Source organism: Capricornis sumatraensis, chromosome 1 (assembly GCF_032405125.1).
Source record: "Capricornis sumatraensis isolate serow.1 chromosome 1, serow.2, whole genome shotgun sequence".
Classification (NCBI taxonomy): domain Eukaryota; kingdom Metazoa; phylum Chordata; class Mammalia; order Artiodactyla; family Bovidae; genus Capricornis; species Capricornis sumatraensis.
Genome location: NC_091069.1, coordinates 540,389 through 564,386, shown reverse-complemented (window position 1 = coordinate 564,386; position 23,998 = coordinate 540,389). Strand labels below are relative to the sequence as shown.

The 23,998-nt window shown below is 61.6% G+C and overlaps 2 protein-coding genes across 4 annotated transcripts; one reads left to right on the top strand and one right to left on the bottom strand.

Annotated features, from left to right (window-relative positions):
• Positions 1–1,533: 1,533 nt before the first annotated feature.
• Positions 1,534–10,189, top strand: NOXA1 (NADPH oxidase activator 1). The gene is made up of 14 exons (XM_068987847.1): positions 1,534–1,710; positions 3,509–3,591; positions 4,407–4,515; positions 5,541–5,675; positions 5,951–6,058; positions 6,829–6,885; positions 7,123–7,166; positions 7,605–7,731; positions 8,816–8,942; positions 9,144–9,202; positions 9,408–9,562; positions 9,711–9,822; positions 9,899–10,013; positions 10,093–10,189. Exons 1-14 carry the CDS (start codon positions 1,534–1,536, stop codon positions 10,179–10,181), a joined length of 1,497 nt encoding a protein of 498 aa, XP_068843948.1. The 3' UTR covers positions 10,182–10,189.
• On the bottom strand, positions 10,174–14,690 carry ENTPD8 (ectonucleoside triphosphate diphosphohydrolase 8). 3 transcript variants are annotated; one of them, XM_068986626.1, is made up of 10 exons: positions 14,642–14,668; positions 13,287–14,306; positions 13,089–13,206; positions 12,439–12,589; positions 12,177–12,336; positions 11,853–12,002; positions 11,519–11,779; positions 11,236–11,346; positions 10,986–11,123; positions 10,174–10,887 (listed from the first exon to the last, which is right to left on the bottom strand). In XM_068986626.1, the coding sequence occupies exons 2-10, from the start codon at positions 13,410–13,412 to the stop codon at positions 10,696–10,698; spliced, it is 1,407 nt and encodes a 468-aa protein (XP_068842727.1). In that variant the 5' UTR covers positions 13,413–14,306; positions 14,642–14,668; the 3' UTR covers positions 10,174–10,695. The 3 variants fall into 3 exon arrangements, with proteins under 3 accessions (XP_068842727.1, XP_068842720.1, XP_068842736.1); XM_068986619.1 differs by having other exon boundaries at positions 10,176–10,887; positions 11,853–12,083; positions 13,287–13,510; positions 14,642–14,690; XM_068986635.1 differs by lacking the exon at positions 14,642–14,668 and having other exon boundaries at positions 10,176–10,887; positions 11,853–12,083; positions 13,287–13,513; positions 14,118–14,295.
• Positions 14,691–23,998: the final 9,308 nt, after the last annotated feature.

Genomic DNA, 23,998 nt, shown 5'->3' with positions numbered 1-23,998 from the left:
GCCCGGCTGGCTTGTCCTCAGCGACTGTTGTCCTCAGGGAAGGAAGCAGAGTCACAGCCCCAACTGAGCAGGGAGGGTGCCCAGATCGGAGGCAGGTGGCTCTCTGCCAGCCGCCCAGGACACACACCTCCCCAGACCCTGGAGGATGCTCGGGCATACGGGCAGAGCCTGTGTCCGGGAGAGTTTCCAGGCTTCGTGCATTGACGGTAACGTTTCTGCGCCAGCTTCGAAAGGCCGCGGTGCCCAGGTGTTTGGTCAGAGTCACATGTTGCAGTGAAAGCATTTTTCAGATGAGATCAACATGTAAAACACTAGACAAAGCGATAGAAAGCAGACCCCCCGTGACACGGGTGGACCTCATCCCGTCAGCTGAAGGCCGAAAGAGCGAAGACAGGTCCCCCGAGGAGGAGGGCCGCTGCGGCTCCCCCAGCCCGTGGGCGCCTCAGGCAGATGCAGCCCCCGCAGCCGCAGGGGCGCGTCCTCCTCGCCGGCCACGCTCTGCGAAGGCCCTGGGGCACCGCGGGGCTGAGGGTGGGCCGCGCGAGACGCAGGGGGAGCCCCGCGGGCCACGGGCGCCGCCGGGCGGCCGCCGCCGGGCCAGAGCCCCAGCGCCGCAGGGCGGCCCGCGTCAGCCCGAGCCCGGCCCGCGTCAGCCCCAGGGCGGCCCGCGTCAGCCCGCGCCAGCCCCAGGGCGCGCGCACAGCCCCGGAGGCTCCCGCTCTCGCCGCGGGGAGGACGGGGCTTCCGGGGTTCACGGCGTGGCACCGACGCGGGCCGGGCTCGGGGCCCCCACGCGTCCCCGCCGGCGGGCCGCGCCCGGCGGGCTGAGGGCCTGACGGACGCCTCCACAGGGTCGTCGGCCCGGGGCCGCGGCCCACGTCCGCGCCGCGCGCCCAGCCGCCCCTCCGGCGCCGACCCGGGGCCCACGGGAGACCCGCCGCCGGCCCCTCCCAGCGGCGCCCGCGTCCAGCGCCGGCCCGCGAGGCCCCCGGCACCGCTTCAGGGCCCGGCCCCGGGGCCTCTTACCCGACACGGCAGGGTCCGCCCGGAACCTTGGCGCGGCCGCGGCAGCGGCGCCAGAGGCGGGCCCGGATGGCTTTCCCCAGCGCACCGAAGCCGACTCCGAGCCGGCAGCGGCGGCGGGAGCGCGCCGGCGCGGGAGCTCGGGGCGGAAGTCCAGAGGGGCGGGGCCGACTCGGGGCGGGGCGGGGCCTCCGGTGGGGGCGTGGTCAGGCGGGGCGGCGCTTGCGGGCCTTCCTGGCGCACCTGGCGCACCTGACGCACCTGGCGCTCCGCGCTCCGCCCCGCCCGCACCTGGTACCTGGCGCCGGAGGTGCCCTCGCCCCTTCTGTCCGCCTCGAAGGGCTCCCTCGGCCCGCGCTGGTCTCCGGATTCCGGGGCCCCGGCCCCGCGGTCCTCTGCCCCCAGCACCCCCGGGCCCGCGGCAAGACCGTCACGGCCGCCCCCTGCGCCTCCCGCGATCCGGCCGGGAAGCGCCGACTTCCGCGTGGGCCAGGCGAGCTCCATTCCGCCATGGCCTCGCTCGGGGACCTGCTGCGCGACTGGCACCAGGGCGCGCAGGCTGTGGCGCGCGGGGACTGGGACTGCGCCCTGCGCCTCTTCTCGAGCGTCTCGGAGCCGCCCGCCAGGGTGAGCTTCAACGTGGGCTGCGTGCACCTGCTGGCCGGGGACCCGGAGGCCGCGCTGCGGGTGAGCCAGGGGGACCCCAGGCTTTGTCGCAGAGACCCCCCCTCAGGGGATGCAGCTCTCTGCTCCTGGTGGCCGGGGCTGGAGGGGTGGGGTGGCAATGCGTGGTGCGATAGCTGCAGGGGTGAGCCCAAGGCCCCCACCCTTCTTCCCTGATGGCCACCCGGAGACTCCCCCCACCCCAGCGTTCTGCTGCAGCGAACACCTAAGCAGGTGGGACCTGTGTGTGTCCAGGGGGGACCCTGTTGAGCTGCGTCAGGGCCAGGATGGGGTCGCAAGGCTCCAGCACAGCCTCCACTTGTGGGGACCGTTTGCCCTGCTCTGCGGTCCTGTGGAAAGGCCGAGTGAGCCCTGGCTCAGGTGTTCTTGATGGAGGTGCTAAGGTGCCTACAAAGGCTCGAGGCTGGATGGGGCCGGAGGGTTGCCACGGGTGCCCGTGGCGATGGCCAGGAGACAGTCTCTGGTTGGGGCCTAAACCCCAGATCTGTGTGCTCACCTGTCCCCCACCCACTCCCCAAAGCAGAACCAAGAGCCAGATGTATGCACAGGCACGCACACACCTGCCTCTGCTGAGGGCCTGGCAGGGCCATCCCTGCCCTTCAAGCCTCCAGGTTCATCACAGTGGTGCACATCCCATGGGTGATGACAAAAAGCAGTAGCACCCTGCTCACTGCTTGGGTCCCCAAGGGCCCCCAGAAAGAGCCAGGTTCCCGCGTTGTCCAGGCCAACGGCGACGTCAACCGAAAACATGTCCAAGGGGCATGCCCTGTCGTTCCCCACATATGTGTTCGAATCTACAGTTATCTCAGCAGCAATGTCAGTGTTAAAATGTTATCCAGCGATGGGGATGTCATCCCTGGACACCACGGGGTCAGTGGAATGAGGCCAGTCCAGTCACTACCTCCTCTAAACCTCGATTTAATCAGAGAGAGGGGACAGAGGTTCCAGGCCAAGGGTGTGCACGTTAAATTCTCCTCCACCCTAATCGGAGATGGAGTAGCAGACGCATGTTTGTTGGAAAAATTTAAAAAGCAAATGGAACGGCTACAATCAATAAAGCTGACTTGGACAGGGTGAGGGGAGCTGGGGCTCCGTCTCTGGCAGGAGCCCCCCAGAAGCTCCTATCCGGCCACTCTATGTGGCAGGATAAAAGGGTTTCCCTTGTGCTGAGCGGCCACATCAGTGCCCGAGTGCTGACCCTCAACCTCGGTCAGACTCAGCTCGACAAGCCCGCACTCAGCCAGGTTTGTTAGAGCGGGACCGTGACACCCTCCAGTTGCCTGCATTTAACTTGATGGCTGCTGTCCTTAGGAACAGACGGCATCATTTCTGAGTTCAGTTTCAGGAAGAGCTGGGCTCCACACACATATTAAGGCTTTCATGCTGTCGTTCCTTCTGATTCTAATGGATGAAACATGTGTCTTTTTGTGTGAACTACCAAAGCTAGGGCTTGAAGGAGACAACAGTCTTAACATAACTCCCTCCGTGGAGGTAACTATTATCAACGTGCTGGAGCGTTTCCTCGTCCTCGTGGTTAACAAGCTGGTCTGTGCCGCCATCTAACTAGCCCCCGAGCAGCCATCAGAAAACACCTGGGGAGCCCAGGCAGGTTTGCGTTGAAGCCGCGACGCCTGCGCCCCTTGGACCCAGAGGCCCCTGGGCAGGCGAGGGAGGCTTTCTCTTGCAGGTGACCGTCATGTGGCCGACGGGCTTCCTTGCCCCACTGCTGGGCATCCCCATCTGTGACACGGTGGTGACGGGGTTACAGGCCTGAGCAGTCCGCAGACATTTCCGTCCGCAGGCATTGGACCAGGCGGTGACTAAGGATGCCTGCTTGGCTGTCGGCTTCCTCCAGCGCGGAGTGGCCAACTTCCAGCTGGAGAGGTGAACACAGGCGTGCCCTCTTCCTTCTCTGACGGCCCTTCGTCTCTGCAGAGTCCTGCCTGTGGTCCTCTCTGCCCATGGCCACCTCCTCTGGCCAGCTCTGCCCGGGCTGCTCCATGGAGCCCGGGGACAGGGTCGTGCCACGTGGGGGCGTGTCTCTGTCCCCACGCCGGGCTGCACAGTGACCCTGGGCTCTGTTTGGAAGAGGGTCACAGACCGCTTCTGCCGGCTCCCCTCCTCCGTTCCTGTACCCTGGACTGCAGGGACTGCATGATTCTGCCCATTCTGCCTTCGGGAAACCCAGGGCAAGGCTGGAGGGATGGTGCATCCCAGGACTCGGCGGGGTTGGCGGGGGGGTCCTCTGCCCACCCGGCTGTCTGTGCCAGGCCCTTCCCAGAGAAGGAATCAGAGCTGCAGGGCAGGCCCAGCGCCCACAGAAGGCCCTACACAGGGTGGGCGGGCTCTGGGGTCACCTCCTTCTCATCAGCCCGGAAGCCTCCCCGGGGGCAATGAGGATCCTGGTTGGGGTTGGGGCATCCAGCCGGGGTCTGGGTGGGGAGGCCTGCGGGACGGAGACTCCGGAAGCAGGCAGGGCACTCTGCACCCCGAGGTTCGGGAGAGGGCCTGCGGTGCAGGCAGAGGAGCCCACGTGCTGCACAGCCCGTCTGTGTGGCCCCCGTGTGCTGAGGCCTGCCAACCACCGCTGCCCCCGTGCTGCAGGAGGGGCTGGGGTGGGGGGCGGGTCCGGGCCAAGGTGGAGCCCTTGCCCTGGGGCCGCCCGGGGCCCCCACACCAGGCTCCCCTACTCCCCACAGGTTCCAGGAGGCCTTGTCCGACTTCCAGCGCACCCTGGCCCAGCTGAGGGATAACACCACTATTGACTACACCCAGCTGGGCCTGCGGTTCAAGCTGCAAGCCTGGGAGGTGAGCGTGCGGGGAGCGGGCCACCAGGAGGCGGTGTGGCTGGGCCCTGGGGGCTGTCTGTGGGCGGGCAGCCCGGGGGGTCCTTCCAGGGCTGGCCCCACCCTCTGGGCCCTGTCATCTTGTCACTGTGCAGGTGGGCCCGAGTTAAGTGAGGTGCTCCCTCTGGCCAGAGGACCCCCAAAATCCCAGCAGGAGAGGGCAGTGTCAGAGGTCAGCGAGAGGTGGCGCGGTGGGTAGGGAGGGAGCTGGCCTGGCAGTGGGCCCTGGCGTCCCTGCCCTGGGCTTGGTGCTTGGCTCAATTCCTGACCTCCTGGGAAGTAGCTGGCACTGAGAGAAAGGCTTGGGAGGTTCTCCCACCACTCCCAGAAGCAGGCCGCCTTGCAGCCTCTGGGAGCTGCAGCGTCCGGTAGGTCAGCCATGCGGGGAGTCCCACCAGGGTGGGCCAGGCCCCAGCCCTGGCCTGTAGGGCGGGGTGTGGGCTTGGCATCCGTGGCCCGGGCAGACCCGTGGCAGCGGGCCTAGGAGCGCACAGTCCCTGCAGAGCGCGGGGACGGGGCTGTCCCGGGCGGCGCTCCGTCCTCCCAGCAGCGCTAGACGACTTGACTGCTATCCCCCAGCTCGGGAGGGGAGGGGCGGGGCAGACAAGAGGCGCCCCTCAGATAGTGCCCCAGACTCTTGGGGGTTCAGGGAACAGGGCAGCACGGGCAGGAGGGGGTCAGGCCAAACTCAGGACAGGCGTGAAGGCTGAGCGGATGTTTCCGAAGACGGGAGATGGCCTGACGTTCAGAGCAGAGGAGAAGCAGTGAGGGCTGGTTGGCTCTGGCTGGGGGGGTCCAGAGAGAAACCAGCCAGGCAGAGCCCACCCCGGGGCGGGGGCCAGGGGGCACCTGGGAGAGCCCCGGGCCCTGTGTCTGGGCAGCTCAGGGGCTGGACCAGAGCAGGGCCAGGCGCGGGGCCAGATGGTGGCCCTGCGGGGGAGGGGACCTGCCGTCACCTTGCCCCCCACCCGCACCCCCTGCCCTCAGGTGCTGTTCAATGTGGCTGCCGTGCAGAGCCAGCTGGGGCTCTGGGCAGAGGCTGCCTGCAGCCTGCGGGACGCCATCTCCAAGGGGCCAGAAGGGGTCCGCAATGACCTGGACATCGCCCTGGGCCAAGTGCAGGTAAGGGACAGGGGAGGGGGCAGGCGAGGGGAGCCAGGCTCCTGAGCTGACTCGGGGGGCTTGCCAGGCCCACAGCCTGCAGTTTTGGGGCTCACATCCATCCAGCCCCCCAAGACTAACTATATGAGATAAAGAAAAGTCTGGAGGTGGGGGGCCTGTGTGCCCTGCGGGGGATGGGCCTCCCACAGGCCATGAGAGTTGGGGGGTGGGCCGTCCTGCTCTGAGGCTCCGGGCGGCTCCCAGCGCTCAGGGCTCCCCGATCCGGCCCCCTCCAGACACAGGCCCCCCTGCAGCCTCGGCAGGTCCCCAGGGGTGAGGTCTTCCGGCCCCGCAGGCGGCACGTGGAGCATCTGGAGCCTGTGGATTTCCTGGGCAAGGCCAAGGTAAAAGCAGGCGGCTTCTCTCTGCTCGGGCCCAGGCCTCGGGGCCAGCGGCTCCAGCAGGCCGCAGGGCGGGCGGCCGGGCCCTGTTGAGCTCACATTGTCCTGAGCACTGGGGCCATTGAGGCCTTGGGGTGAGAGGGGGCACAAGGCTCCCGGGGCAGCAGTGCCCACGGGTGAGTCCTGGGACCTGGAGGCGGAGCTACTGAAAGCCGCTGCGGACCCCCAGCCGGCCCAGCCCTGCCTGCCTCAGCCGCAGCCTCGCTCTCCTGGCTTCAACCTCGCCCTGCATTTCGGCCTCAGGGGGCAGGAACCTGGAGGAACAGGGAGGTCTGGCCTGGCCACCTCTGCCCAGCCCGGGGTCCGGGCAAGTGGCACCAGCAAAATCGCCGGCTGATGGGGTGCAGCTTGCCCCAGGCTGGGCTGGTGTGCGGGGAAAGAGGGCTCCCTGTGCACAAAGGAAGGCTCACTCTGGTCTCTAGCTGTGGCCCGGGCCCTTGACACCCCAGTCACCCAGGGCCAGGCACTGGGTGTCTTAGCTGGAGGGCTGCCTGGAGGAGGTGCTTCTGAGCTGCATTAATCCACCCACTCGGAGCCCTTACTGCAGGTCGTGGCTGTTGCTGCGAAATAAGAACCTTTTAAAAGCGGTACTGAAAATAAGTCACACAGATAAGCCAGGCTCCGGCAGGCCCACCAGGCAGGCGGGGACTCGGGGGTGCAGGTGGGCAGCAGGCCGGGCACCCCTGAGGCGCCGCCCCTGCTGCCGCTCACAGGTGCTGGCCTCCGCCCTCCCCGCCGGCTCACGCGGGGTCGCCCCGCCACAGCCACAGGTAGGCGAGCCGCCTCCCGCCCCCCGTGTGTCCTCTGGCGTTGGCAGGTCCAGGCCTCCTGGATTCTTTACCCTTAAGGGTGCCTGAACTCTCCCCGGGGCTCCCCATGTCCCTCCGATCTAAATTTAGGGGGTAGCCCATTCTGGTGAGAGCCGGTGAAAATCCTGCAGCCTTGCCCCCTGGCCCCCGGGGCTCCTGGGGGTCTGCGTCCTGAGGAGGAGCTGTGTGTGCCCACAGGCTCTGGACGTGCGTGGTGAAGCCAGGCCCAGGGCTGCTGCATGGTAGGAAGGGGTTGGCTCCCAATTCTCCTGTTAGCAGGGGCCCTGCGAGGCCTGCCTCCTGGCCTGATGCTGGAGCTCCTGGGCAGACCCGCTGCGGCCACTCAGGGCCAGGGACCGGGGGCCAGTGTGGCCTGTCCCCTTTCCAGACTGTCCAGGGTCCCAGTGTGGTGGGGGGCATCCCGCCTCGGTCAGCCCTCCCACCTGTCCTGAGCCCATCCTGCCCCCAGGGGGAGAGCCCACCCCTGCTCAGGCCGGGGGGCACCAGAGGCACTGGTGGGGTGCAGCTGGCCACAGGCTGCAGGAAAAGCCCATCAGACGCAGCCTTGCAGGCGGCCCTCTGAGTAGGGTGCTCCTCTCCAGCTTGGGGCTCTGCAGGCCCACCCCTCACGAGGCCTTGCCCGTGGGGGAGGCCTGGGAACGAGGGCCCCTCCTCTCCAGGGCCCGTGACACTGCCCCCGGCAGAGCTGACATCCCCTGCAGCCCCAGGACACCCGCTGACGTGGAGCTGGAGGTCAGCTCCGGCCAGGCTGGGCAGCACGACCACAGCACGCTGGTTACCCAAGAGGTGGGTGAGCCCCGGCGGGGCAGGCAGAGGCCACAGCATTTGCAAGACCCCCGCCCCAGGCTGGGCTTGGGGACCAGCCCCAGCAGGGCATCTCAGGCCGGGCAGCTTGCCTCATCACCTGCTGGGGACAGGGCTCCGGCTTCCTTAGGCAGGCCAGGGGCCGGGTGGGAGCCAGCCGCTGCAACCAGATGCCAGGAGTCGGGGACACACGGACGTTCATAGGTGCCCCGAGGGGAGCTGGGGGTACTCCCCACCCTGGACCCGGGAGAGGCTGCAGTGCGTGCCTCAGAGCCGTGAGGCTTCCGCCCCTCAGCTGGGGTGCCCGGCCTTCCTTACTGGACGCGGGACTCTCCGAGATGCCCCAGGGGCTGCGTGCAGCTGAGGAGGGGTCGGCCCAGGCTTCTCAGGGCAGGTGTGCTGGGCAGGTGTGCCTTGAGGGGTGGGGTGCCAGGGGCCGTGAGGCCGCCGTGAGGAAGTTAGAGTTAACCACAGAGAAAGCAGCCTCGCACATTCACGTTATCAAGGGGCTCGGGTGAGAACGAGATTGTCCTTCCCCCTCCTCGTCCACTGAGGCCCGGCTCACTCGCTGGGCTGATCAGTGCTCTTGAAAGCTGTCGGTTCATCACCGCTGTGCTGAGCGCTAGGCCTTCCAGACGGAAGGGCAGCAGCTCCCTGACTGCTTCCGGCAGCCGGTAAATCTGATAGAAATCCTAATGCTTCATGTGCAAACTCAGCCCACTTAATCCACCCTGAAGTTGGGGTCTCCACCCGTGGGTCAGGCGGCCTGGGCTGGGGGCTCTGTGTCATCCCGCCCGCAGCATGCCCGAGGCTTGCGGTCCCGGCGCAGAGTGATGTTCAGCGGGTCCCTGGCTTCAGCCCCAGCCACCCGGGCTGGTCTCAGCTGCAGCTGCCACCTCCTGGTGGGCCAGGGGAAGACAGCTCCGCGCCCACAGGCGTGGCGGCCGGTCTGTCATCTCCGGTTGTAGGGATCTGGTTCATGCTCCAGATTTACCCGTGACAGGGCTGGGCTGGTGGCCTCCTGCCCAGCCGGGCCATCTTGCAAGCTGTGCCCCTCACCCCCCAGGTCTGCTGGGCCCAGCAGAGCTCCCGCCCCCACGCTCTGCCCCGACCTGAGGCCCAGCAGAGCCCCAGCTTGCGGCTTTCCTTGCAGAGTGCCCACGGGGAGCGCGCTGGCCAGCAGGCCCCCCCAGGTGAGGCCCCGTGCGGGCGGGCTGCGAGGGCCCAGGCAGGCATCTGTGGGGAGTGCTGGGAGCTGCTGGGCCCTCCACAGCGGAAGCTGGTGACCTTGTGGTTCCCGGGCACAGGGTGCCAGCAGCCCCTACTCTAACTGGCTCCCCTCAGAGGACAGCAGTCACCTGGCTCCCTGGCTCCCCCCTCCTTTCTCCCTGCAGGGCTGCTGGCAGCTGGGGAGCCCAGCCCTGGCTCTTCCGAGGAGCCCACCGGCGCAGGGGTAAGAGCCAGCAGCTGTCACGTCACCCCCACTCCCCAGGGACGTGAGGGCCCCGAGGCCAGGCCCCGCTCCGATCCAGCTGAGGAAGCCTCCCAAGTCCGTGGCCCCCGCCCCCCACTCCGCCCCTGCCCTGCCCCCGGGGCCTGAAGCCCACCCTGGCTGGACCTGGGGCCTTGGGGCCCAGCCACCGTTCTCCTGCACCCAGGGAGCAGCTCCGGGGGACCCTGAGTCCTTGGTGACCGTCACCGTGCAGTGCGCTCTCACCCTGAGCCTGACGGCCCCGAGGGGAGCTGACCTGTCCAGGCTGCGGGCCCTGATGAGCGAGGCCCTGCCCCGCCACGCCCAGCGTGCCCAGCTCAGGTGGGCTGGGACGGCGTGGCGGGGCGGGAAGGGGGCTCCGGCATGGCCACCTCTCGGCCTTGCCCTGCAGGAGGGCTGGGCCCGTCAGAGGTTAGCACCCCCTGAAGCCCCTCGCCCACGCGGCCCCCTCTGAGGTGTCTCTTTGCAGCTACCAAGACCCCAGCGAGGACGGGCGCTGGGTGCCCCTTTCTGGGGAGGAGGCGCTGCGGAGGGCCTGGCGGGACGCGGCCGGCCCCGGGGGTCTGCATCTGCAGTGCCGGGTGAGTGGGGTGGGCTCGGGGTGGCCGGCCCTTCTCCCGGGGCTGAGCTCACCCTCCAGCCCTCGCCCTGCCACAGGGAGTGGGCGGCCGGCCGGTCCTCTACCAGGTGGTGGCCCAGCACGCCTACTCTGCCCAGAGGCCCGAGGATCTGGCCTTGCAGCCAGGCGACACTGTGGATGTCCTGTGCGAAGGTAGCGCCCACGCTGCCCGGGCTGGGGGGTGCCCGACCGGGGTCGGCGCGCAGATGCAGTAACGACCCGATGCCCGCAGTGGACCAGGCCTGGCTGGAGGGCCACTGTGATGGCCGCATCGGCATCTTCCCCAAGAGCTTCACTGTCCCGGCCGCGCGGCGCGCCTGAGCAGCTCGGCGGAGGAGGCTGTGGCAAGGAGGGTTTAATAAAGGCATCTGCCTCCCACGTGCGACCCGTCTCAGCCTGACCGGGCCTCCAGGGGTGCGGGTGGACCGCTCGGGAGAACCCCACGGAGCTGGACACCGGCTCTGCCGGAGACTCCATGGCCCACAGCCAAGCCCCCACAAAGCGCGGGCTGCTCTGGCTCTGGCAGGCACCCCCGCCCCAGGCCCGAGCTGGCCCTACGCCCGTCTCCCGCCAGCAGTCCAGGTGCCGCACGGGTCCCGACGCCCGGCTTCTGTGCAGAGGGTCCCGGGAAACAGGCTGGGGTGCCGGGAGCTTGGGGCTGTGGTCGGGGCCCCCACAGCCCCCACAGCCAGGGCTACCCCGGAGGGAGAAGGGGGCCGTCTGATGGCCGGCCGGAGCCCCCGGGACGAGGGCCGAGGCTCCTGACGGGGACGGGCCAGCCCAGGTGGCCGGGCTGGGCTCTGGGCCTCGGCAGCCGGCGTCGGGGGCCGCTGGCCTAGTCCTGGACCCAGAAGAGCTGCACCCCCACGGCCCCCAGTGTGGCCACGAGCGTCAGCACCACGAAGACGACCCCGGCCGTCCAGACGCCGAAGCTCTGCGCCCGCCACTGGGCGGGCACCTCAGCTGGGATCAGGTTGGTCAGGTTCAGCATGTAGCCCAGCGTCCAGCCGATGTCAGTGCCGCCGGCCTATGGGCCACACCCCGGCCGGGGCTTGGGTCAGGGCCGCGGGGCTTCAGCCCTGGAGCCCCACCCCTCCCTGGCCCCCCAGACCCCCCAGCTGGCACCTGCTGGCGGAACTCGATGCCTCCCCAGGTCTCCTCACTGAACCCGTAGCCCTCGACCAGGAGTGTGAGGAAGTATAGGCCCGAAGCACAGTAGTCCCGCAGCCAGGGGTCCTGGTCCGGGGGCGCGCTCTCCTCCACCTGGGGGCCAGGAGCCCAGTGAGCCCCTCTCCTGACCCCCCCGACCCCGGGAAGGTCCCGCTCGAGGCGCCCCCGCCCCCCTTGGTGAGTCTGCAGCCCGGGGCCCACCCACCAGCTTCCAGGGCTGCAGGCAGAACTCCCAGATGGTGGCGTTGGCCTCGCTCAGTGACGGCTTGGAGGTGAGATTCAGGAAGTGGAAGGTGTGGTAGAAGCTGGAGAAAGCCTGTGGGGAGGGGCAATGTGCCCTTGTGGGCGGGGCCCAGGGGCCCAGGGCGAGCCGGGCTCAGCCCTAACCCTCCCCACCCGGGGTCCCAGGCTCCCCAAGGGCGCTGGGGGTTGGGACCCTTAGCCTCCAGGAGGAAGCTGGGCCCCGAGGGCAGGCTCAGGGGGCTCACGTAGAACTGGCCCTGCACGGGGGGCTGGTAGACCCCGGCGAAGGCACAGTCTTCTCGGCCGTCACAGCTGGAAAAGTTGAAGAGCTTCCGGAGGGCCTCGACACAGGCCCCGGGGTTCCCCGTGCCCTCCACGGTGAGGTTCTGGCTGAGGTCTGGGGGTGCCGCCGGGACGCAGGGCGACTCGTACAGGGGCGCCAGGGCCAGCGTGCCCCGGTAGCCGCTGTGGTAGCAGGGGTGACGGACCAGGAGGCCCGGGCTGGCCTGCAGGAGGACAGATCCGCTCGGAGCCCCGGCCGGGCCGGGCCCCCGCCCTCCCCGCAGGACGCAAGCCCACCTGCACCAGCTCGGCCAGCAGCCTGCTCAGCGCCTGGTCGCGCCCGAAGCAGAGGTAGCTGTGGGTGTAGATGGTGTGGTCGGCACCGTAGAGGCGGAAGGTGGCCTGGGCGGTCTTGTCCAGAATGGGGCCTCCGGGTACAAAGGCAATCTGCGTGGAGGCCCCACCCATGTCCAGGGCGCCCACCAGCGTCTCCTCCAGGGGCCGGGTCCATTCTCCAGAGAAGGAGTACTGGGCACAGGCGGGGGCACTGAGTCCCGGCCCGGCCGCACAGGCCACGGCCCCTCCCCCCACGCCCTCACCCCTGGGGCCGCCCTGTGGCACCTTCACCAGCAGGCCCAGGACGTAGTTGATGGTGATCCAACCAAAGGCGCCTTCGTCCTGCCCCGTCAGGAGCTCTGCGCCCCGGAAGTCCACCGGTGACTGGCCCAGGGCCTGTCTGACCGCGGCAAAGACGTCCTCCGCCTGCGAGCGATTCTTGCGGCTGCACAGGGAGGGTGGGGCAGAGTTGGCGGGAGCTGCCCCTGTTCCGACCTGGGTGGCGCTTCAGCCCCAGGGGCACGTGGACCCCACGCCAGCCCCTCACCTCAGCAGCCGCATGCCGGCAGTGGCCCCCAGGAACATGGGTGTCTCGTGATGCTTGGCCTTTGGGATCAGTGCTAGCGCCTCCTCCAGACAGCCCTGCAGGCTCTCGCCGACCCGCGCAGGGTTGGAGGCGTAGGAAGAGATTCCAGACCCTGGAACACAGCACCCAGGCTGAGGCCCCAGGCCCCAAGGCTGGCGGAGCTGAGCGGGCCTGAGGGTGGTGGAAAGGTCGCCCTGCAAAGACGAGTCCCTGTCCTCACTCTCGGAGCCTGCAAAGGGGACTGTGTTTGCGACAAGGTCCCTGCAGGTGCAATCAAGCTATGGGCCTGAAGACGACATGGCCTGGCTTCCCTGGGTGGGCCCTAAACCCGAGGACCAGTGTCCTTACAAGAGATGGAGGAGGGGGGTTGGAGGCACACGGGGAGAGGCTCAGGTAGGCCCGCGCCGGAGCCTTGGCCCAGCACCCACTGACCAGCTGGGCCCCTCGGGTGACTCACGGAGCTCTCTGGGCCCTTTTCCTTCAGCTCAATTCCCTGCTGCACGGCTCCAGCCTGCACCGCCGCTTCCCAAAGCCCCGTCCAGCGGAGAGCCCAGGCGGGCAGCGGCCGGCAGTTCCCAGCCCCACCCGCCACTGGCAGACTGTCCACTGACCTTTCGCCTGGCAGGCCAGGGCCTGGCTGACCATGCCCGTGTCGTTCTCCTTGTTGGCCGGCCACTGATACACAAAGAGGGATGTGTGGGAGGACCCAGCGTCGAACACGATCCCAAACTGGGGGTGACACCGGGGTCAGGAGGGCGTGGGGGCAGGTGCGGCCCGGCCCAGCCTCTCCGGGAGCGCCCGGGGCACACCTTGGTGTCTGGAGGCAGGAGGACGGTGATGGTCCCCACCAGGATGAGGAGCAGAGCGGTGAGGCCTGAGACCGCTGCGGCGCCCAGTAGAGCCGTGAAGACCCGCTGCTTCCAGGTCAGCCCCATGGTGGGGGCAGCACTGGCACCCGTGGGGCTGCGGGGGGCACCCCGACTCTGCTGGCTGGAACGCCTCTCGTCCTCCCCGGGGCTCAGGCGGCCCACTCCTGCTGGTCAATGGGCAGGGCCAAGGACCACACTGTAGAGCCAGGGTGCCCGCCCCGTGCATGGCATCAGACGGGCTGCAGGGGCCAGGCGCCAGGATGCCCGGTCTGGCAAGCTAGCCAGCCACATACAGCGCGGAGGGGGCGCTGGGGTCACACCAGGGGCCAGAGAGCCACCCCAGTGTTTGGGAGCCCCTCTCCCCCGCCCCTAGAACCCCGCTCCCCTCCCATCCCCCACCGGGCAGGACTCCCAGCTCCACACTGACCTCAGGGACCCAGGACCCCAACTCCCCCATCTACCAGGCTCCTCCCTGCAGCCCCCACCCCAGGCCTCTCCCAGGGTGTTTTCTAAGAGCCCTGAGGTCAGGCCTGAACCAGGTTGGGACAGGAAACTGCCTGGCCGTCCCACTGTTGCCAAGCTGCCCGCGTGGAGCCTGGTGACTGAGGTCAGGAGGCTTCTGGGAAGTGCGTTGTCTCTCCCAAAGGGCCGAAGAGCTCTGAACGGAGGCACCTGGTTTCTGTTTAAAAGCCCGACCTTGCACCTCTCTGATCTGATTCTGACATTTTTCCCGCCCCCACGACTGACCCTCGGCAGCGGGCCCATGCTGACCCAGCAGTGAGGTTTGCCCGGGGCTGAGCACCGGCTCAGCATCCGAGGCCTCGCCAGCCCCACCCCACGTCCCTGAGTGGGGCCCAGGCACAGGAGTCACCGGGAGCCTTGGGCCGGCGGCTGCGCTGCCAGAGGAAGTGGTCAGGTCACCAGTACCCTGAGGTCGCGGACTTTGTGCTGCGTCCGTGTCTGCAGGAACACAGATGCTCCCGGAGGTTTCCTCCTCCTGGCCAATCGCTGGGCCCCGGGCCCCCAGCCAGCGTGGGAGTGGGGCCTCCGAGCGAGGTCATGTTCCCGTTTTAAGGGGGGAAGACCAAGGCTCAGAGAGGGCGGGTGACCTGCCTAAGTCGCCGTCCCCACAGGACCCAGCCTCTGTCCCCAAGCCGCAGGCCACGTCAGAGACGGGCAGGAACCAGGGACACCAGGACCCCACCCCACCCCCACCTCCAGGGCGCACAGTGCCCTGAGCTCCCGGGGGTGGGCAGGAGCTGGGTGGACACCCCCACTGCCTGAGCGCCCCTCACCTGGGCTGTCGATGAGCAGTGGGAGGCCGCGAGGAGGCAGCTGGGCCGGCCACTGGCTCTCCGGCACCTGCCCAGCGCTGTCCGCCTGCTGCCACCCCACCCCCGTCACCGCCCCCCCAGCCTGGTCACCGCTGGGCAGGTGACGGCCCCTGCCGCCTGCCCCCACCCAGGGTCACCACCTGGCCCCCGCCCAGAGGGGTCCCTCCTGGGAGCTGCTCGGACTTTGCCCGCTGACCCCACCCTTCCCCAGCAGAGGACGGCGCCAGGACTGGGCGAAGGGCAGGTCGGAGTCAGGTGACTGCAAAGGCCTGAGGCCCAGGACTCAATCCGAGCAAAGGCTGGAAGGCAGGAGGGGGAGGGTCAGGCTGCTCCCCCGCGTGCAGTGACGCTGCCGCTTCTCTGTGCATACGAGTCTGTTCGTTCGTGTGACCACAGCCGCCCAGCTAGGGTCCCCCAGCACTCCCTACAGCCCGGCCCAGCCCCCCGCTCTCGGCTCCGCTCGCTGATGTTTTGTCCTTGTGAGGGAGTCTTCCCTCAGCTCGAGGGGAGACCTGGCAGCTCCCGAGGCCTGCGAGGAGCCGGGCTGCCCCAGGGAGCTGAGCCCCCAGCGCTGGAAGCCACGGGATCCCACTCCCCAGCTGCGAGGCGCGGCCGTGGGCGAGCACACGCAGGCTTCATGGCACCTGTGCTTCACTGCCCACCTGGAGACTGACCGCTGGGTTCACCTCAGAACTTCCCACGGACCCCAGGGACGTGGGTTTGATCCCTGGTCAGGGAACTAAGGTTCCACACGCCACTGGGCAGCTAAGGCAGCGAGTAGAGTCTGTGCGCCGAAAGTGAAGATCCCGCGTGCGGCAACAGAGGCCCAGCGCAGCCAAGCAAACGAAGATGAACAGATTCAAGGCCCTGCCCGGATACCTCCAGCTGAGAGCGTGTTCCTCTGCGGTTCCTCTGCATCCGTCTAGCACTCACGTCACAGCTTTTCCTTTCAGCCGATCCGATGTGTAGTCAGGCCTCCTGCGGCTTCCGTTCACACAGGGGGCTGGGGGCCGAGTGCCTCCCCACATCTGGCGAAGTGTCGCGCCTTTTGGTCGGTTACTTCCTGCCGTGTTCGGAGCTCTCTGTATATTCTAGGTGCAGTGCCTTCTCCTGCGTGAGGTTTGCAAAATGCCTTCTCTCACTCAGTCTGTAACTTGTCTTAGCTGTGCATTTCACAGAGCAAGTTTTAACTTCTTGATGCAGTCAAATTTATCAGCGTGCTCTTTTGTGGATGGTCTTTTTGTGTTGTTACCAAGAACTCTTTGCCTAACCGCGGTCATGAGATTTCTTTCTCCCTAAGTCTCCTCGTCGAACGATGCCATTCTGAATCATTCTCTGTAAGAGGTGTGACTTCGCCACATCCACCTCTTCTGCGTGTGGATGGCAGAGGCACTGGCACCATCCTTTCCAAAGAAGCTGTGCTGCCTGCACATATCTATGTATCCGGTAGAGTAGCACCCAGCATCCAAAAGAAGGAAATGATGCCGTCCGCAGCAAATGGACGGACCTGGCGATCTCGATACTAGGGGAAGTAAGTCAGAAAGGCAAAGACAAGTATCATATGCCCCCACTCACGTGTGGGGTCTAAAACACGGTGCGAATCAACCTGTGAAGCAGAAATGAACTGTGGTTGCCAAGCGGGGAGGGAGAAGGGGAAGGGAAGGGCTGGGCGTTTGGGGTCGGAGGAGGCAAACTCTTATCTACAGGACAGGGGAACAACAAGGTCCCGCTGTGCACCCCAGGGAGCTATATTCAGTGCCCTGTGATAAGCCAGAATGGGAAAGAGTGTGAGCAAGGCTGTCCATGTGCTCACCAGAGTCACGCTGCTGTTCACGAGAAAGTAACAGAAAATGTAAACCACGTGAGTGAAGTGAAAGCCGCTCAATCATGTCCGACGCTTTGTGACCCTGGAATTCTCCAAGCCAGAATACTGGAGTGGGCAGCCTTTCCTTTCTCCAGGGGATCTTCCTGACCCAGGAATCGAACCAGGGTCTCCTGCATTGCAGATGGATTCTTTACCAACTGAGCTGTCAGGGTGAACATAACACAGCGTAGTACTCAGCATCAAAACCAGTGGAACATCATAAACAACAATACTTCAATAGAATTTAAGGAAACCATCCTTTCTCTGTGAACTGCTCTGCACCTCCGTGTAGACGGCCCTGCGCTGAGGGCCCGTTTCTCCTCTGTGTCTCTTGTCCCTCATGCTGCCTCGATTATGCAGCCACAGTCAATACTGTGCGGTCTGAGTCCTCCAAATTCAACCTTCTTTTTCAAAATGGTTTAAGCTATTCCAGTTCCTGCATGCTTACTCCTCAGCTGTGTACGACTCTTTGAAACCCTAGGGACTGTAGCCCACCAAGATCCTCTGTCCACGGGATTTATCAGGCAGGAATACTGAGCAGGTTGCCATTTCCTCCTCCAAGCGATCTTCCCAACCCAGGGATCGCACCCCGGGCTTCCTGCATTCCCGGGGGATTCTTTACTGCTGAGCCGTCAGGGAAGCCCCTCTTTTGGAGGTAATAGGATGGAAATAAACATTCTTCATGCTTGAAAGAAGAAACATGTAGTTCCTATGCCCTTCCATGTAAACTTTATAGTCAGCCCCTCATTAAGTACAAAACAATCTGGAACTTTCATTGGTGTTACGAGGAACATCTATGATCACTTTGTGGACAGTTGGTATCTTTACAATTTTGAGCCTTTCAATCCTCGAGCACAGTTTATCTTCTCTCTATTTAGGGTCTCATCAGCATTTTCCTAGTGTTCAGAATACCGATCCAGCACGTTTTGTTAGGTCTACACCAAAGTACCCCATCTTTGTGGGGAGCCTTTGTCTTACGTAAACGGCACCTTTTGAAATTCAGTTTTTAATCATTTGTCAGCGGTAGGTAGATGCAGTTGGTTTTGCAGTCCACCTCGCATCCACCGCCTCGGCAAGCCCACCTGCTGGGCACAGGGGTCTGTAGCTCCCTGAGACGTGGCAGGCATGGACTCGGACAGCGGACAGCGGCGCCTCCGCCCTCGTGCGCGTCTCTTCCTGCCCTTGCTCGCCGACCGCGCTGCGTGGAGGCGGGAGCCGCTTCCCAGCCGGAAGCGCCCTGAGGCACGGCATTAGTTGCAGGGGTCTCCTTTGCCAGTTTTCATCCCGAAGGAGTTCTGTACTTCATCACCGGCTTGTCTTCATCCATTCGTACGTTCCTGTGACTTCTTTGAGCACGGTGTGGTGGATTGCGTTGATTTTCTTGACTGCTGAGCTGGGATGAACGTCACTTGGCTGTGGTGCACTATTTTCTTTTTATATTACTGGATTTTGTTTACTAACAGTCGGGTCTCATTATTTGAGGATTTTGTACTTGCAATTTTGCCTACAACCTCAAACTGCTTTTGTAATTGCCTCAGTGGGCATTTGTGGGCACGAGCGGAGCAGCGGACACGTGAGTGAGTCGACCTGCGCGTCCTCAGCCGAGGTTCAACAAGGCGACGCTACCTTCTTGTTTCAGCTCCCGCTGCAAACAAATGTCCTTTTCACGGTCAGTTTCGAGCCACCTGTTTGTACTTGTGTGCTTTCAGAAATCTGAGCCTGTCTTTCCCCCGGGAGCAGTGGTTCAGTGTTGGCTGACTTGGGGCTTGCAGCGACTCCACAGAGCAGAAGAGTGAGTGTACCTGGAGGATTTCTGCAGCTGTGTTCACAGTGCTGGGCTGATGCTGACCCGATCGGGAAGGTCCCCTCCCCCTTCATCTCCTGGAAGAGATTTCTAGTCTTCCTTCTTTAAATGTTTTGTGTAATTTCCAGTGAAACCATCTGAGACTTGCCTTTTCAGAAGATACTTAATTGCAGACTCAGTTTCTTTAGTGGTGATAAGGCTATTCAAGCTATCCAGTTCGTGATGAGTGAGTTTAGGTAGTTTGTGGCTTTTGAGGACTTGGTCCACGTCACTCCAGTTATTGACTTTGTGTCAACAGAATTATCCAGAGCCTTCCTTTCCTATCTGCTTGCCATGTTTGTAGTGACAGGCCTTTTTCATTCCTGATACTGTCTTTGGGCCTGCAATTGTTTTTGCTGTTGCTGTTGCTAGAGGTCTATCAATTTTTTTTTGTTTCACAGTTTTTTCTTTCTTTCTTTCTTTTTTTTTGTTTTCCACATTCTTTTGATTTCTGCTCTTACACATGCTAATAAGATTATGCTCAAAATCCTTCAAGCTAGGCTTCAGCAGTATGTGAAATGAGAACTTCCAGATGGACAAGCTGGGTTTAGAAAAGGCAGAAGAACCAGAGGTCAAATTGCCAACATTCTTTGGATCACGGAGAAAGCAAGGGAGTTCCAACCACCATCTACTTCTGCTTCATTAACTACACTAAAGCCTTTGACCATGAGCATCACAGGAGACTGCGGAAAAGTCTTTAAAGCTGGAAAAGCAGACCATCTTACTCATCTCCTGAGAAAGCTGTGTGCAGGCCAGAAGGGAGCGGAGCTAGACACGGAACAGCAGGCGGGCCCACAATCGGGGCAGGGGTGCCTCGAGGCTGTGTTACTGTCCGCCTGCCCGTCCAGTTTGTGTGGAGAGCACCTCACGCAAAATGCTGGACTGGATGAATCACAGGCTGGAATCAAGGTTGCCGAGGGAAATGGCAACAACCTCAGATATGCAGATGACACCACCGTAATGGCCGAAAGTGCAGAGGACCTAAAAAGCCTCCTGATGAGGGTGAGAAAGGAGAGTGAAAAAGCTGTCTTGAGATTCAGCATTCAAAAAACTAAGGTCACGGCATCTGGTCCCATCGTTCATGGCAAATAGATGGGGAAAAAGTAGGAACCGGAAAATTCTATTCTGGGGGGGCTCCAAGACCACTGTGTGCAGTGGCAGCAGCCTTAGAAGGGAAGCCGTGACGGATTAGACAGTGTGTTAAAAACGGAGACGTCGCGTTGCCCACAAAGGCCCGCATAGTCAAAGATATGGTTTTTCCAGCAGTCGTGCACAGATGTGAGAGCTGGACCATAAAGAAGGCTCAGTGCTGAAGCAGGGATGCTTTTCGAATTGTGATGTTGGAGAAGACCCTCGAGAGTCCTTTGGACTACAAGGAGATCAAACCAGTCAGTCCTAAAAGAAATTAACCCTGAATATTCACTGGTTGTTGACAGAAGCTGAAGCTCCAATACTCTGGCCACCTGGAGAAAGGGCCTTGATGCTGGAAAGATTGAGGGCAGGAGGAGAAGGGGGCGACAGAAAGTGAAATAGTTAAAAGCATCGCCAACTCAGTGGACACGAACTTGGCAAACCCCGGGAGATACTGGCAGGCAGAGGAGCCCGGTGCGCTGCAGGCCCTGGCTCTGCGAAGAGCAGGACGGCATTCATTCCCTCTTTTCTGCATGATTTGGGTTCACATTGCTGTTTCTTTTCTGATTCAAGGTGGAAGCTTAGATTACTGATTTGAGACTTCTTTTCTAATGTAAGCATTTGTTCTAGAAATTTCCCCCTAAGCACAGTTTCAGCTGCGTCTCTTAATTTTCTCACATGCCGCATTTTAACTGCCTTCAGTTAAAAATATTTTAAGTTCCCCTTTCGATTTCCTCTTTGATCCATGGGTTATTTAGGATTTCGGTGTTTAATTCCCAGCTGATTAAAGAGTTTTCTGACATCTTTATCTTACTGAGTTCTATTCTAATTCTATTATAGTCAGAGGACACGCTTTTATGTTTTTGATTATCTTAAATTTGCTCAGGTTTTTTTTTTTTAATCAGGACATGCTTTATTTGGCTGCTCCTTGTGCACTTGGGAAGGATACACACTCTGCTGCTGCTGTGTGGCTTGTGCTGTGAATGACACTGTGTCCAGCTGGTCAGAGTATTATTCGCTTATTTCATGTCCTTGCTGACCTTCCGTCTGTAAGCTTTATCTCTTACTGAGAGACAAGCACTGCTGTGTGTACAGGACCCCCCCTGGACGGTAGCCCGCCAGGCTCCTCTGCCCATGGGATTCTCCAGGCGAGAATACTGGAGTGGGTTGCTAAGCCTTTCTCCAGGGGATCTTCCCGACCCAGGGATTGAACCCACGTGTCCTGAGTCTCCTGCAATGCAGGCAGATTCTTTACCGCTGAGTCACTGAGGAAGCCCAAAGTTCTGCTGACTCCAACTACGACTGAGAGTTCGTCTACTTCCTTTTCTTTCTCACTTCTTGGCCACACCGCACAGCATGTGGGATCGTATTTCCCTGAACAGGCATCAGACCCACGGCTCTTGCAGTGGAAGCTGGGTCTCCACGGCTGGGCCGTGGGGGAAGTCTCAGAGCTGTCTATCTCTTCTTTCTGTTTTAACGCTTACTCCTCCGGCTGCACTGGGTCTTAGCTGCGGCGTGCGGGGCCTCTGATCTTCCTTGTGGCGCGTGGGGTCTTCAGTGTGGCACACAAGCTCTTGATTGCAGCCTGTGGGATCCAGTTCCCACACCAGGAATCAGCCTCAGGCCCTCTGCGCTGGGAGCTCAGAGCCTTAGCCAGGGACACCAGGGAGTCCCTATTTCTACTTTTAGTTCTGCCCATTTTTGCTTCAAAAAGTTTTTTCTACTAAAGCTCTCTTTTTAGGTGCATACTTTTAGAATCGTTATGGCTGCTTGAAGAATTGTCAGTTTCAACAATTTATAATCCTCTTTATCCTTGGTAATTCTCTTTGTTCCAAAGTTTCTGTTGTGTGGCATTAACAAAACCACTCGCTTCTATCTTCTTCTGATTAGTATTTGCACGCTGTCACCTTTCATCCTTTCACTTTAATCTATGTATCATTACATTTGAAGTAAGATTTAGAAATTGTAATTTATAATGAGAAATAAATGCTTGGTCTCCATCTGTTTCTGGTTCTCAGTTCCTAAACCCTGCGTTTTCCTAGGCTATGAGAGAAATCCATTCACACCTGCTGTAATTACGGATAACTTTAGTTTGGTAAGTCAATTGAAAGTGAAAGAAAGTGAAAGAAAGTGAAAGTCATTCAGTCATGTCCGACCCTTTGTGACCCCATGGGAATACTGGAGTGGGTAGCTTTCCCTTCTCCAGGGGATCTTCCCAACCCAGGGATCATCGAACCCAGGTTTCCCACATTGCAGGTGGATTCTTTACCAGCTGAGCTATCAGGCAAGCCACTTGACATTTGGAATTCAATTCAAGACAGTAACTTGAACTTACTCTAGCATTTCACTATTTTGGTGGTCTCTCCCCACCCCGCCCCTGCTTTCTTGCCTGCATCTGGGTTGCTAGGCGCACTTCTAAGCGTGCCCGTCACATCTTCCTGTTGTGGCTTCGGCTGTGTCTGCTTCGTGTGGTGTTTCAGCCGCCTTCCCTGCCACCTTTCGGGCTGCAGTTGCCTTGCACATCACACTAACTGACCCTGAGATTCCCCCGGAACAATGCCGCAACTTTTGCTCTTATCGTTCAACGTGTTTGAAAGACCCTGAGAGGAGGAAACATCACTCCTGCTGCTCCTGTTAATCCCGGTGTTCCAAGTCTCCTTCTTGGAACACTGGTTTTTCCGGTAGTCGTGAATGCATGTGAGAGTTGGACCATAAAGAGAGCTGAGTGCCGAAGAATTGATGCTTCTGAACTGTGGTGCTGGAGAAGGCTCTTGAGAGTCCTTGGCCTGCAAGGAAATCAAACCAGTCAATCCTAAAGGAAATCAGTCCTGAATATTCATTGGAAGGACGGATGCTGAAGCTGAAACTCCAATACTTTGGCCACCTGATGCAAAGAACTGACTCACTGGAAAAGACCCTGATGCTGGGAAAGATTGAAGGCAGGAGGAGAAGGGGACGACAGAGGACGAGATGGTTGGATGGCATCACCAACTCCATGGACATGAGTTTGAGCAAGCTCTGGGAGATGGTGAAGGAGAGGGAGGCCTGGTGCGCTGCAGTCCATGGGGTCACAAAGAGTCGGTCGCAACTGAGCGACTGAGCTGACTGATTCATGTCTGAAGAGCCTCCCTTCATTGCCTCTTCAGTCCAGCTCTGCTGGCTTCAGATCCTCTCAGCTTTCCTTCATCTGAGGCTGTCTGTACTCCACCGTCTCCTCACTTTCAACCCCAGCTTCCTGCAATGGATTCTTCGCTTTAAACAGCCTCTCACAAGTCCCCTTCTCTGTAAAAGGTAGTCCCTCTCCTTGTTCTCTGGGATGACCTATGGTCACCATAGAATGTACACCCTGAATTGTAACTCTTTGCTATTCCCAAACAAACCATTTTTGCTGGCAAAATTACTGGCTGTTTGACTGTTTTAGGTCAACATTACTTGGTGTCAGAAGTGGGATCCAGAAAGGACCCCTGGTAACTCCAATGCAGTGAGCAGACCAGTGTGAACTCACAGAGCCCCGGGGCTCACTGCTTTCGTGCTGACCCTAGAGTTCAAGGTAAGTTTTCTCCTGGACTCAAGTTCGGCTCTTTCTCTGTTTTGAGGCTCTCCAGGAGTTATTTGAGATATACCATTTTTGAAGCCTTCATCCTGTCTTTAAAAGGTTCATCTTTTCTTAGAGCACTTGTCTGGTGCTCTGGCCTCTATCTCTTGAAACCAGGCTGTTCCTGCTGAAACTGTGCTGCTAAGTCTTCCGTCCAGTTCCTTTGGGACTGAGCTACCCCTACTGGAGCTGAGCTATTCCTATTGGGACTGAGCTACCCCTACTGGAACTGAGCTATTCCTATTGGGACTGAGCTACCCCTACTGGAGCTGAGCTATTCCTATTGGGACTGAGCTATTCCTATTGGGACTGAGCTACCCCTACTGGAGCTGAGCTATTCCTATTGGGACTGAGCTACCCCTACTGGAGCTGAGCTATTCCTACTGGGACTGAGCTACCCCTACTGGGACTGAGCTATTCCTATTGGGACTGAGCTACCCCTACTGGGACTGAGCTACCCCTACTGGGACTGAGCTACCCCTACTGGAGCTGAGCTATTCCTATTGGGACTGAGCTACCCCTACTGGGACTGAGCTATTCCTATTGGGACTGAGCTACCCCTACTGGAGCTGAGCTATTCCTACTGGGACTGAGCTACCCCTACTGGGACTGAGCTATTCCTATTGGGACTGAGCTACCCCTACTGGGACTGAGCTATTCCTATTGGGACTGAGCTACCCCTACTGGAACTGAGCTATTCCTATTGGGACTGAGCTACCCCTACTGGGACTGAGCTATTCCTATTGGGACTGAGCTACCCCTACTGGAACTGAGCTATTCCTATTGGGACTGAGCTACCCCTACTGGAGCTGAGCTATTCCTATTGGGACTGAGCTATTCCTATTGGGACTGAGCTACCCCTACTGGAGCTGAGCTATTCCTATT

Bases quoted from the DNA above. Each gene is read 5' to 3' on its own strand.
- ENTPD8 (XM_068986619.1), bottom strand. From the start codon at position 13,412: ATGGGGCTGACCTGGAAGCAGCGGGTCTTCACGGCTCTACTGGGCGCC. The intron at 12,337-12,438 runs GTGAGGGGCTGG...CTCCCTGTGCAG, and splicing joins GCCGGCATGCGGCTGCTGAG to CCGCAAGAATCGCTCGCAGG. The intron at 11,124-11,235 runs GTGGGTGGGCCC...CCTGGCCCCCAG, and splicing joins GCCTGCAGCCCTGGAAGCTG to GTGGAGGAGAGCGCGCCCCC.
- NOXA1 (XM_068987847.1), top strand. From the start codon at position 1,534: ATGGCCTCGCTCGGGGACCTGCTGCGCGACTGGCACCAGGGCGCGCAG. The intron at 6,059-6,828 runs GTAAAAGCAGGC...TGCCGCTCACAG, and splicing joins ATTTCCTGGGCAAGGCCAAG to GTGCTGGCCTCCGCCCTCCC. The intron at 6,886-7,122 runs GTAGGCGAGCCG...GTGTGCCCACAG, and splicing joins TCGCCCCGCCACAGCCACAG to GCTCTGGACGTGCGTGGTGA.